The sequence below is a fragment of the Aspergillus alliaceus genome (assembly GCF_009176365.1).
Source record: "Aspergillus alliaceus strain CBS 536.65 unplaced genomic scaffold BDW43scaffold_5, whole genome shotgun sequence".
Lineage (NCBI taxonomy): Eukaryota > Fungi > Ascomycota > Eurotiomycetes > Eurotiales > Aspergillaceae > Aspergillus > Aspergillus alliaceus.
Window position 1 is genome coordinate 821,041 of NW_022474688.1, and position 11,112 is coordinate 832,152.

At 47.4% G+C, this 11,112-nt stretch overlaps 6 protein-coding genes across 6 annotated transcripts; 3 read left to right on the forward strand and 3 right to left on the reverse strand.

Moving 5' to 3' along the window:
* Positions 1-220: 220 nt before the first annotated feature.
* Positions 221-1,528, forward strand: cdc123 (cell proliferation protein CDC123; the record flags this gene model as incomplete). The annotated part of the gene is made up of 2 exons (XM_032044382.1): positions 221-348; positions 409-1,528. 2 exons carry the CDS (start codon positions 221-223, stop codon positions 1,526-1,528), a joined length of 1,248 nt encoding a protein of 415 aa, XP_031904572.1.
* Positions 1,506-3,215, reverse strand: BDW43DRAFT_182322 (dodecenoyl-CoA isomerase). Its single transcript, XM_032038895.1, has 2 exons — positions 2,774-3,215; positions 1,506-2,708 (listed from the first exon to the last, which is right to left on the reverse strand). Exons 1-2 carry the CDS (start codon positions 2,962-2,964, stop codon positions 2,072-2,074), a joined length of 828 nt encoding a protein of 275 aa, XP_031904573.1. The 5' UTR covers positions 2,965-3,215; the 3' UTR covers positions 1,506-2,071.
* A 313-nt stretch (positions 3,216-3,528) lies between these two features.
* Positions 3,529-3,903, forward strand: BDW43DRAFT_307251 (uncharacterized protein; the record flags this gene model as incomplete). Its single annotated transcript, XM_032046208.1, has 2 exons — positions 3,529-3,579; positions 3,640-3,903. 2 exons carry the CDS (start codon positions 3,529-3,531, stop codon positions 3,901-3,903), a joined length of 315 nt encoding a protein of 104 aa, XP_031904574.1.
* Positions 3,904-4,836: 933 nt separating this feature from the next.
* BDW43DRAFT_307252 (serine palmitoyltransferase small subunit family protein) lies at positions 4,837-5,264 on the reverse strand (the record flags this gene model as incomplete). The annotated part of the gene is made up of 2 exons (XM_032046209.1): positions 4,837-5,081; positions 5,147-5,264. The coding sequence occupies 2 exons, from the start codon at positions 5,262-5,264 to the stop codon at positions 4,837-4,839; spliced, it is 363 nt and encodes a 120-aa protein (XP_031904575.1).
* A 1,364-nt stretch (positions 5,265-6,628) lies between these two features.
* Positions 6,629-7,238, forward strand: BDW43DRAFT_307253 (peptide chain release factor family protein; the record flags this gene model as incomplete). Its single annotated transcript, XM_032046210.1, has 2 exons — positions 6,629-6,802; positions 6,876-7,238. 2 exons carry the CDS (start codon positions 6,629-6,631, stop codon positions 7,236-7,238), a joined length of 537 nt encoding a protein of 178 aa, XP_031904576.1.
* Positions 7,239-7,491: 253 nt separating this feature from the next.
* Positions 7,492-11,096, reverse strand: BDW43DRAFT_182337 (putative chromosome segregation protein Cse1). The gene is made up of 8 exons (XM_032038896.1): positions 10,852-11,096; positions 10,478-10,788; positions 10,250-10,420; positions 8,833-10,157; positions 8,703-8,785; positions 8,340-8,643; positions 8,105-8,284; positions 7,492-8,049 (listed from the first exon to the last, which is right to left on the reverse strand). The coding sequence occupies exons 1-8, from the start codon at positions 10,919-10,921 to the stop codon at positions 7,608-7,610; spliced, it is 2,886 nt and encodes a 961-aa protein (XP_031904577.1). The 5' UTR covers positions 10,922-11,096; the 3' UTR covers positions 7,492-7,607.
* Between the last annotated feature and the right edge of the window lie 16 nt (positions 11,097-11,112).

The following is an 11,112-nucleotide window of genomic DNA, read 5'->3' on the forward strand; positions in this document are numbered from 1 at the left end:
GTGCCTGAGGCAGCACGTGGCAGGAGGACAGTACACTGCTAGGCTTAGCGCCTGCAGCGTAGACCGCCTACCGAAAGTAGTAATATTCTAGATTCTCCGACAGAAGGCGGTAAACTTGACTCAACCTTAGAAATCAAAGCCCCCGCGAAATCAGTTCATTATCATTTTTCTGCCCCTCACCTTTCAGACTCATATTCAAGCTCCCGCAGCAACAGAAATCATGCCTCACTCTGAAACTGAGGTGCCACCTTTGGCGGAGTCCTCAACGGATCAACCGCAGAGTCTTCCCTTTCCTCCAGTCACTTACTCTCACATCTTACACTGTTCTTACCATGACTGGCAACCTCGGTATGCCTCACTAACTTCTCATTTCATTTGCCATCCACTGTACTCATAATCTATTCGCAGCTACCGTACCCTCACACCGAAATCGCGTTCGATTTCTCTGACTGCACCATTCACCGCCTACCTCCGCGCTGATGGTATCGTTTTGCCGCCAGAAAATGTCAAATCTACCGATGACGACAATTTAAACTCCTTTTCCGATGATGAGACCGAAGAAGAGCCCGATCCATCGATCGAGTGGGGGGAAATCCACACTCAGATCAAGAAAACAATTGATGACCTCGGAGGCATCGTAACCCCGAAGTTGAATTGGAGCGCGCCCAAAGATGCAACCTGGATTGCCGCGACAAACGACCTTCAATGCCGTACGCCAAATGATATCTACCTGCTTCTGAAGAGCAGTGACTTTGTCAGCCATGATTTGGAGCTTCCCTTCGATGATTGTGTCCCGGATACATCGGATTCTACGACCACCCCCGACGTTCCTTACCACCTCATCCTTCGCAAATACGTCAACTTCAATCCTTCGCTCGAGTTCCGCTGCTTTGTGCGCAATCGTGTGCTTCTCTGTATTTGTCAGCGGGATCTGAACCATTTTGACTTCCTCTTCTCTTTACGCGATGCCCTCAGGTCCCGGATTCAGGCATTTTTCGACGAGAAACTCAAGGATACTTTTCCTGATCCCAGCTTTGTCTTTGATGTGTACATCCCTTCTCCGCACCAACGTGTTTGGCTCATTGATATCAATCCATGGGCTGTGAGGACGGATCCATTGCTATACAGCTGGCTTGAGATTTTGAATATGAAGGACCCAATCGGAATCCAGGAAGAGGAGGATGGCGCAGAAGAGCAGTTTGTCCGATTAACTCTCGACGGAAACCGGATCACTGGTGTACAGACGGAAGCCGCTGATGGCTCTGAATCGACTGATACGGAAGGCGAGGCCGCCGATGATCATGATGAGGAAGCACCGTTCTTCCCTGAATTCCGCCTCGTAAAGCGTGATGATCCAGAAGCATATGCATTTTCAACTCCACAATACTCGGCACACAAATTGCCTAAGGAAGTAGTTGATGCCTCGATCTCAGGACCGGGTGGCATGAGTGAATTCTTAGGCAAATGGCAGGATATCCTAGCCAAACAAGCCCAAGAGTCGGATACAGATAGTGACGGAGAGCAATGAGGCGCGTCCTTGTTTAGTTGGAGCAAATTCACCTGGGAAATAGACGGCGTTTAAGAGTTTACGGTTAAAGAAAAGAAAAGGAATGAAGGTTGGGGATATATTTTAATGAGATTCAGACAATGCGGAATGGCTAGGTTTCGCCCATTGATTGCTGAATAGAGATACTTCCACCGTTGTCAAACATACTATTCATTCAATATGTGCGGAAGCTACGGGTACATACACGTTCAAAGCCAAAGATTTAGAGGCAGAATGATCACTCTTCAGCAATGGCAGAGGTGCGCCCAAATCTCCAATAGAGTGCCGTTGCGCACTATATTCGACGCTCGGACAGAGGGAAAGCAAGAGAACTATTTGGAGTATTTCACACATAGACAATAGAGAATAATTTTCGTTGAAAACGATCATTCTTGAAACGGCCCAAGATATAGTCATGTCCATTGGTCAAATCGTAAGTTTTGAAGGCAATTGTATACGGCATGCACCTGAGTAAACTTACAATATGCGACGATCATCTCATGTAAAGCACTGATACTAACTCCACTACAACTTATGCTTCTTCTCTCCAGAAGCCAACCGTCTAAACTCCTCCTGAGGCACGCCGCTCATAAACCTCTGCAGTCCCCCAAACACCTCCTGATAATTCTGCCGATCCAGTGTCTCTCGCTCCGGTCTGCGAATCAACTCCTTGATCTTCAGTAAACTAGACTGATTCAAGTGAGTACCTAGACGATCCTCAACTTCCTCGAGAACTTTCGCGAAGAAGCCGTCCGAGTCTTCTGCTCTTCCCGACGGCGCGGTGATAACCTTGTTCACGAACCCAGTCGCTACAAGCTCATCGCAATTAATCCTCTTGCTCATGATGAGTGCCTCGTTGGCCTTGGCGATGCCGAGACGCTCGACAAGAGCGCGCGAGGAGCCGCCTTCGGCGACGAGACCGAGGGAGGAGAATGGAGTGAGAAGGAAGGTGTGAGGAGCGGCGTAGATGAAGTCAGCCATGGCGATGAGTGCAGCGGAGAGACCGACTGCCGGGCCATTGAGGGCGGCTACTAGGATTTTGGAATGGTGCGCAAAGGTATTGGTGATGTCGAGATTGTTGACGACGAAGGAACGGGTGAGCTCACGGCGGGCGTTGGTATTCAGGTCACCGGTTGGACGGGTTATGGTGACGTCTGCTCCGCTGGATGGTATTAGATCATTAAGGTGCCGGGTTTGCTTTCTGGGAGGCAGTCCTGGGGAGCTTACGCCGAAAAGAATCGTCCTTTGCCGGTTAGGATGGTGATGAAGATGTCATCCTGTTTGTCGACTTCCCGGAGGCGTTCCCCGAGAAGGTAATAGAGGTCTTGGTTAAGAGCATTGAGCTTCTCCGGTCTGCTGAGAGTGATAATTGCAATCCGGTCTTGATATGTAAGCTTAATTAGGTCTTCGTTTGCCATTGTGTGTTAGCACGACCGAACGGGTTGTATGATTAATGGTACTAAATTTAGTAGTTTGCGTCAAGAGGATGATTGATTAAAGAGCTCGCAGTCGCGAGGAAATGGCCGCTTTTATCAGCTACTAATTAACTTTATCTGTAACGTAGACTAGGAAAGCAGGAAGATAAGAGGGGATATTGACTAGACAAAGAAGGAATTGACCAGCAATCCCCGTCCCCAGATATGCTAATCAAACGGCTATACTTCCGCTCATTTTGCGGGGAGGCCGACGGGCCGAGAATAGAGCAGCCGAGGCTTATCGCCTCGTCAGGTGACCACGGTCAGGTGAGCGGCATATAGGGTGTTTGCCCCGTTTGCATTTATGATCATCGGCAAGCTGGAGGCTCTGTAATGCATATCGTATGTTCGATCATTTGCTGGCCCATCCGTCGTTCGATTTCCCTGGTATTGTTAAATAATCAACATCTGATTAACAGAAGGGGAAAGAATAAAGCAACAGAGAATTAGGGATCACTTCAGCTCCCGCTTAGCACGTCCTAGCCTCCCACTCTCTTGCGCCTCACAATGTCGACCATCCTTCAAAGATTACGAGGTGGGAACCTCGAGGTTTTCAAAGTATGTTCTCAACCAACGCAATACTGTGTCGCCTGCGGATCTCGAGCCTAACAATTACAGTTCGGCATGTACATCCTCTTCCCAATTGGATGGATGTATTATTTCGGAACAAACCTCGACGAGCGCTTCAAGGTCCCGGGCTTCTGGCCTACCACTGAACAATCGCATAAGATCCCGCTGGAGAAAGATGAGATTGACAAGGAGCTGACGCGAATGCGCATGGTGGATGTCGCTAGACGGGAGAGGCGCCAACGAGAGGCCGAGGCTCAGGCCCAGGCCGAAGCCCAACTGCAGGCTCAGAGTCAAGCGCAGAACGCGGAATGAAGTTTTGGGTTAAATCGATATAAGTTTCCGACATTCTTCCGGGACTGGCTCGGTCGAGGCCAAATTTAGGCTGAGCTCGATACAAAAAGAAGCGCTGGTCTTTTGCGGGGTCTAGAAGGGCATGACAATTTGCTGAAGGGTCGGCAGAGTCATCATGTGGCGGATGCACATGTACTACTTTCATTGGTTATTTCTGTATAACACTCTTCTCTGGATACATTTGGGAGATGTCTCCGGATTTTAAAATGGGTATAGTTTTTTTTTCATACTGTCTCCATTCATTGTTCTGAATTTTATCGATCTATACATTCTTCTATCGATATCCAGATCTCCACTCCACAGGACTTCGTTCTACTGTCTTTTCAATGATTAACGGAATTGATAACAGCGCTGGTGTCACATAATACCAAAGTTCAGGACGCTTGCAATGCTATCGTGATATGAGTGACACAAAAATGAAGCATACAGTTATCAATTCTACAGCGATGGCATCTTGAGAGAAAAGCTGACTTCGCTGTCAAGGGTATTTCATCGTCATAGTAATCATCAAAGCTTCGCTATTATGAATGATCAGAACCGTTTTAAGGTCATACAACAAAAAGAGCGAAGGATGAAGCCAAGAACTCCTAGGATGCGCCGGCCTGCTCAGGAACATATCGCTCAAACTCCGAATGACCAACTTCACAACGCCAACATCGAATAACTGCGTCTCAGGCAGTGCTGCTAGGCCGAGACTTCGACGCATGTCCAAGGATCAAGGGGTGAAAAGTAGAAAGTATGTAGTGGCAATGCTGATAATGATATCACACGAAACGGGTTTCGGTAGTATCATGCTTGAGTAACAGAAGTCGAATAGCCCAAATACGCCAGACAGTCCGAGCTAGGGAAAAGGAAAAGGTCGCCCACTATCGCCAGTGAACACGACTACTACTATTATAACTCGCGAATTGTGTCCGTGGCAGCAGCGGCAGTATTTTTGGCAGTCTCGTACATAACCTCCAGAGGCTGGGTCCCGGTTTCTCGAAATACCGAACTGATTGATGGTAAAGCGGAGGATATGAAGGGACGTTCGCCGGCCCAATAATAATAGAGGTGACTATAGACGGATCTAAGGTGGTCGGGGAGGTAGACGTAAATCGCGGTGATAATCATTGAGATCAGGGTCAGAAGGAGAGAATCTGTTTGAGTATGTTAACGCGACTCCATTCTTGTCCAATAGGCACTGTCTTCGGACAAAACATACTGAAAATAAATTTTTCGGTGGGCGTGAGCATATATACAGCAAAAGTCACCTCATATTGGTATATTTTCAAGCGAATCCAACGGGCAAAGGAGGCGGGAATCCAGAGAAGAAAGGTCATGATCGCAATGGACTCGTTGTCTGGGGGAGTGCACCTTGGAAGGATTGAGCCGGAGGGGGGGAAAAAGAGAAGATGAAAGGATAAAAAGAATAACCGCTGGTAAGAAAAGGTGTACTGGTTACGGCTGCGCTTCTGGTCCAAAATTTGCCCCTGAATGAACGGGACACACTCCTTTTCAATTGGTTTAATTTTTTTTTCCAATAACAAAAAAAAAATAAAATAAAATAAGATCCGGGGGCGGGAAGTGTCCAGGTTTGAATAAAAAAAGTCACCACGTGGTTTTTCTGGTACAATGTAGTTGTCCTGATATTCTAGGCATCCATGACTGGAAATATACAGTTGAGGCACTTTTTCCAGGAGAGGACGGGAAAATAAGCAATGAAGAAGAAAGGGGAAAAAATAACAGACAGGGTGTGGTTTTGATTGGCGAAGTTTCCCGGTCGAAGTAGTCAAGAAATAAGAAAGAAATGGATTGGCGGATACGTAACGAAGATATCAATGCGGGGAGGAAGACAAGGATGTTTAATTTGCTTGTTCAGCTTTGGATATTGCTGAACTGTGAAGTTACATGTAAGAATAGAATAGAAGAGGCTTGAGCAACAGAGTTTCTCAGTTTAGTTTCTCGATTCCGAAGTGTGTTTCACATTGGGGTGGAAATGCATTGGTGGGATCTGGAAGGTGAGGTCCACTTCAGGGTCCAGAGCATCCATTTTCTGATACTAAGTATATCTGTCTAGACTCGCCCCCGTCTTCACTAGTCGAAGGTCTTCACCAGAAGGAAAGAAAAAGTCTTGAGAGGGAGTTCATCCAGTATAAACTAACTACTATTCCGCTCTATGCCAAAAAAATTTATTTGTTTGTTTGTTTCCCCCCTCTCACTCTTTGTTCCAGACCTCATTGAACTGAGTTGTACACTGACCAATTCTGTCTAACCTTTCTTTATTTTGCCTGTAGTTGTCCGATTCAAAACCCACTCGGAGCGTACGTCACCCTATGCTTGGCATATTTCCCAAGCAATGGTTGAGGGTCCCAGTCGGATGATCCTGCATGTCATTCAACAGAGTTCATCAGCGATGACGATTCCCAACTTATTTCTATCGCCGTTCCGGAATCCGACCCAACAATAACCCGCTTCGGTGTCTTGCCGGCCGCCTAAGATGTCAGGGATGTCTTGTACAGTAACTATTAGAAACCTATTCGTACTCGTACTCGTAAGTCACGCTTCAAACAATGTAAACTTTTAAACTAGTCAGTATATGCATATTCCGCTATCCTGTAATAGGACTAGTATCATCCGCGCACCCAAGCCCTCCCAACGCCGCAAGCTGTATGTACTGTAACATGTATTATCCCCATCATGAACCATGCTACTAAGATCCCTCATACCGCGCAATCTCCCCAAGTCAATCGCCCCGCTTCGATGCTTCACCGTCACTTCCTATCTCCCCGATAAGCCGCTACCCCCTCGGTTAAAGATCAACGATGCCGATCTGATCGTGTCATACCTGAAGGGCACTGGCCCTGGAGGTCAGAAAATTGTACGAATTAACCCAACAGCTTAGTGGGACTTCGCCCCAACGGGAGTCGGCAAAAGCTAATTCCAATTCCTAGAATAAAACCAACTCTGCCGTACAGCTCATCCACAAACCTACCGGTGTCGTGGTGAAATCACAGGCGACTCGTTCCCGATCCCAGAATGAGAAGATCGCACGGCAGCTTCTCGCCGATAAAGTTGAACAGCTTGAAAAAGGAGACCAGAGCCGTGCTGCGATTAAGGTTGATCGTGCTCGCAAGAAGAAGGCTAGCAAGATGAAGAAGACCCGCAGAAAATATCGGGAGTTGGAAAAGGGTCAGGAGGAACTACAAGAGCAGGAGGAGTATGATGGTGAAGACGGCCATCCGGAGGATCTAGCCGGAGATCAGTCACCGAACACAGTCGCCAAAGGTCTAGCGGACCAGAAGCAGGAGAAATAATCTATATGTTGATATGTTTCCACCGTCATGACGGCACGACTTACTGACTGATGGGTCTCCATGTGTCGGATACCTCTATTCGCCGTTGGGGAACTCCCGTCCTGTCCATAGGGTGGTATTGTAAAAATGATAACCATACAATAAGAAAGGTGAGGAACACTTTTGTATTATCTAAAAATCTTTCGTAAGGACATGTTTCGTCTTTATATTTCTCTTTTTTCCCCTTCTCTTCTTACTCCTGGCTCTTGCTTTTCGGATATCAGGGCTAGGCTACCCATGTTAACCGGGAGTATGTGGGCCGGAATCACCGACCCCGAGGCAGAAATAACTATCATGCTAGAGAGACTGCTTGAAACCTTCTGTTTAGGCTCATGCCATGTAGCTACCGAGGACCGTCTTGGCCTCATTGCTTAGACGTTCCTGCGCAAACTGAGAGACCCGTCCGTTAGACTTGTCGGCTTCCTTCAGGTATTGGCCAACCCAAGCCTTGAGGTCGGCCCCCGTCTCCGGCCATGGGTCCCTCGTCTGTGGCCGTATAGTGTTTAGGGCTGTGAATCCTACCCCGAACGCCATATCTTCGACGTCATGTTCAGTGATGATGTCGTCCTTGCTCGCTGGAAGTGGAGGAAGTTCAAGAAGCTTAAGCAAGGCCTCACACGTAAAGGCCCATCCTTTCTTGTATCGGGTTGCGAAGGCCTCAGAGTTAGCAAGCGTCTTGGTGAAGGACAACACTGCAGTCTTGCGATCCAACGGACGAGCAAGCTTCTGCGTATCAGGGAGGATTATGTTCAGATAGAGTGGCGTGAAGAGGCTTTGTTAAGTTAGCATAACTGAAACATGGAACTACAAGTTTTGGGCTTACATACCCTTCTTGCACTTTGTCTGTGACTTGAATGAAGAAGTCGGCGCTATATCCCTTCTCATCATGGGCAGAAATGAAGTGGTAGAATCGGACAAATCTCAAGGAGAGATTTTCGGTCTTGGAATTCTGGAGTCGCGTGAGAATGACCTGCATGATTGAGATAAAGTACTGCTCCAGCGCGTTTCTGTGCGAGGGTTAGTTGACCCGGAAATCTTGATCCTTTATGGTGGTGCACTCACGGAGGAAAATTTGCGACAACAGATTCCAACAGGTCAAAGCCATAGCTTTCATTCGCTTTAGTCGAAAGTAATTTTTGGAAGATACCCAAGACATTCGAAAGCTGCTGGTTCTCCAGGATATACTGGGAACCGCGGGCAATTACGGACGAAAGGAGTCGCACGAGCGCAGGAATATTGCCTTTGGATTCCCACATGACAGGCATGAGGATAGGAGCAACCAGACTCTGATAGTAATTTGGCAATGAACCCGAAGGATTGGCTTCGAGTAATGCCGCGAAGAGTTGGAATATGTAGGGCATAAATTCTAAAAAATATATCAGTACAACTAAAAAAAGCTGTAACCAGGTTCTAGTCATGTAATACCTTGCACATCCCCTTGGAGTACTCCTGCAAAAGGAGGATACAGAGCTTGCTCAAGTTTATCAGGATTTGCCGGTGCAGCAAAACTATGCCTGTCAGAAGACGTCTTGCGCTATCAGGGAGAACGACGTACCGGATGAAAGCACCCAGAGCTTCGAAGTGGAAGTAGTAAAATCTAGGGTTACTCGGGTTTCTGCTGATGACTTCAGTAATGCTGATCAAATTCTGAAGAACGATGTCTGTGAAGGGAACAACGCCCTCCTTGACGACGATCAGCACCCTCATAGCACATCTCATCAGGAACTCGTTCTCTTGTACTTTCTCGGGAGCTGGATCCTTCTGAATCAATGTAAAGATATGGGATAACAATTCCTTGGCCAAAGGTGTGATTGTGTCAGGTGCAATTATTGGCTGGCCCTGGTTGTCTGTGAGATAAAGTGCTCTTTCAACAGCAATTGCTGCGTAACTGTAGACAACATAGTCCGCAGAACCCAGGTGGTTCACAACTAAGGGAAGCACTTCTTGCCATTGCTCTCTGGTGATGATGCTTCTGAAAGTATACAGATATTTGATAGCGTCAACTTTGAGGATGGGATTTACACCATCCTGAGCGACCAGATCCGCAGCAAGATGTTTCTGAAGGTAATCGGTGATGCTGACTAGTGAGTTAGTGGCAGTCACTCCGTGGCTAGCAGTAGCAACGCCCTTCGCCGCAATTGCTGAGAAGAGGTAAGTCGCAGTATCCTTAGCCTTCCAGTTGGAAGCCGGGTCGCTAGTGTACTGAGCAAGGTAGCCTTCAGTGTAGCGCAGGACAACCTTGGTAACGGAGCCTTCAAATTTCTCGGCCAGTTTCCTCAGAAAATCGGTGGCCGCACGTCGTCTCGTCTCGCTGTCTGATCCTTCAAGGTCTCGTCGGATAAACTCAATGGGTTCATCCTCGAAAAGTTCCTCATCAGACTCACGCAAACTCACGTTGGGCAAGATGACCTTTTCGATAACCTGGCTTAGGGTAGCCTCGTCTTGGAAGAAAGCTGCCTGTTCAGGCATGCCCGCAATTGAGGTCAGGAACTGTAGTGCTCTGCTGACCAAGATGTCGTACTTGGTTTCTTGGCCGATTGTAGCCAAGAAGCTCCAAGAGCTACCCACGAATTGTTCGATGTGAGGCTTGAACTCATCCATATACTTTTGTACCCAGAGTGTGAGGACTTCGAAGATTCCAGCCCGCGCGAATTCTAATTGACCAGCCTCGGTATCATCATCGGTATGAAGTAATTGGTTGTCGTACGTGAGGTACTTGAGCAAAAGAGTAGCTATCCCTGAAATTTGTTCTTCGAACATCGGAGGAAGGTCGTGGCAAGAAAGATCATACAAAAGTTTGATCATTAAGTTGAACTGTGTGAAGCCCTGGGCGAGGTTGTCCTTATTGGCGTTGTTCTCGTCAAGATATGAGTCTAGACCCTGGATGAGAATCAGTATATCGCGGCCTATATTCCGTATACGAGCAGAGCACGGCTCAAACGAGCAGGGTTAGAATTTTAGTGGAGCCTCACCTCGAAAAGAGCCAAGAAGGGGTTTCCAAATTTATCCAGGACATGGTTGATTTCTCTATAAAGGTCATCAGACCGGAACAAGGGGCGCCACCGCTTGAAGATAGAATGGGCAACTTGTAGGACGCCGTTGTTGACTGCAGGGTTTTTCGGTTGGAGTCTTGAAACAAGATCCTACAAGTGTCAATAGATGGGGACAAATAGCCTCTCATACATGCAGGCAAAACTTACATCCACTAGAGTATCCCATCTTTCCCAGAAATCACTATCGGCGATCACACTGACAGCTTCTCCCAACTGGGTCTGTATGCCCGGAGGGACCGAAATCATCAGGCTGATCAGCTCCTGCTTTATGGTCGTCACTTCGTCAATGGGGAGCTTATAGTTTCCATCCTCGTCTGTGTAGTTTCGTTTGATAAAGTTCTTGAAGCATAGTGCACTAGCGAGGCGGGTATTGTAGGGATAGGAAGCAGACGCCGTGATTTGGAGCAGCTGCAAGGAATAGCCCGGCTTTTGTTCTTCTTGACGCAGAGCAAGTTCGGCTAATGTATATTAGCCATTGACTGTTCATTAATTTAGTAATATGAATTTTATTCTAGGCTTACCTTGTTTATTTTGTCTCGGGTCCAAGCTTGCTTCTAAGAGCTGCGCAACAGCTCCAAGGTTGTCGGCCATATTGGAGCGGAGATATATGTGTAGCAGCGTAGATGTAGCCAGTGGGGCCCTAGAATGACAGAAGGGAATATCTTATATCGTGGAAGCGAGGAATATATGCCGATGTGGGCAGAATCCTCAGACACCACCTTTCCGTGAATACTTTAGGGAAAAAAGCCGCGAGCTTGATTCCAGGACGGGCAGTTTGTTTG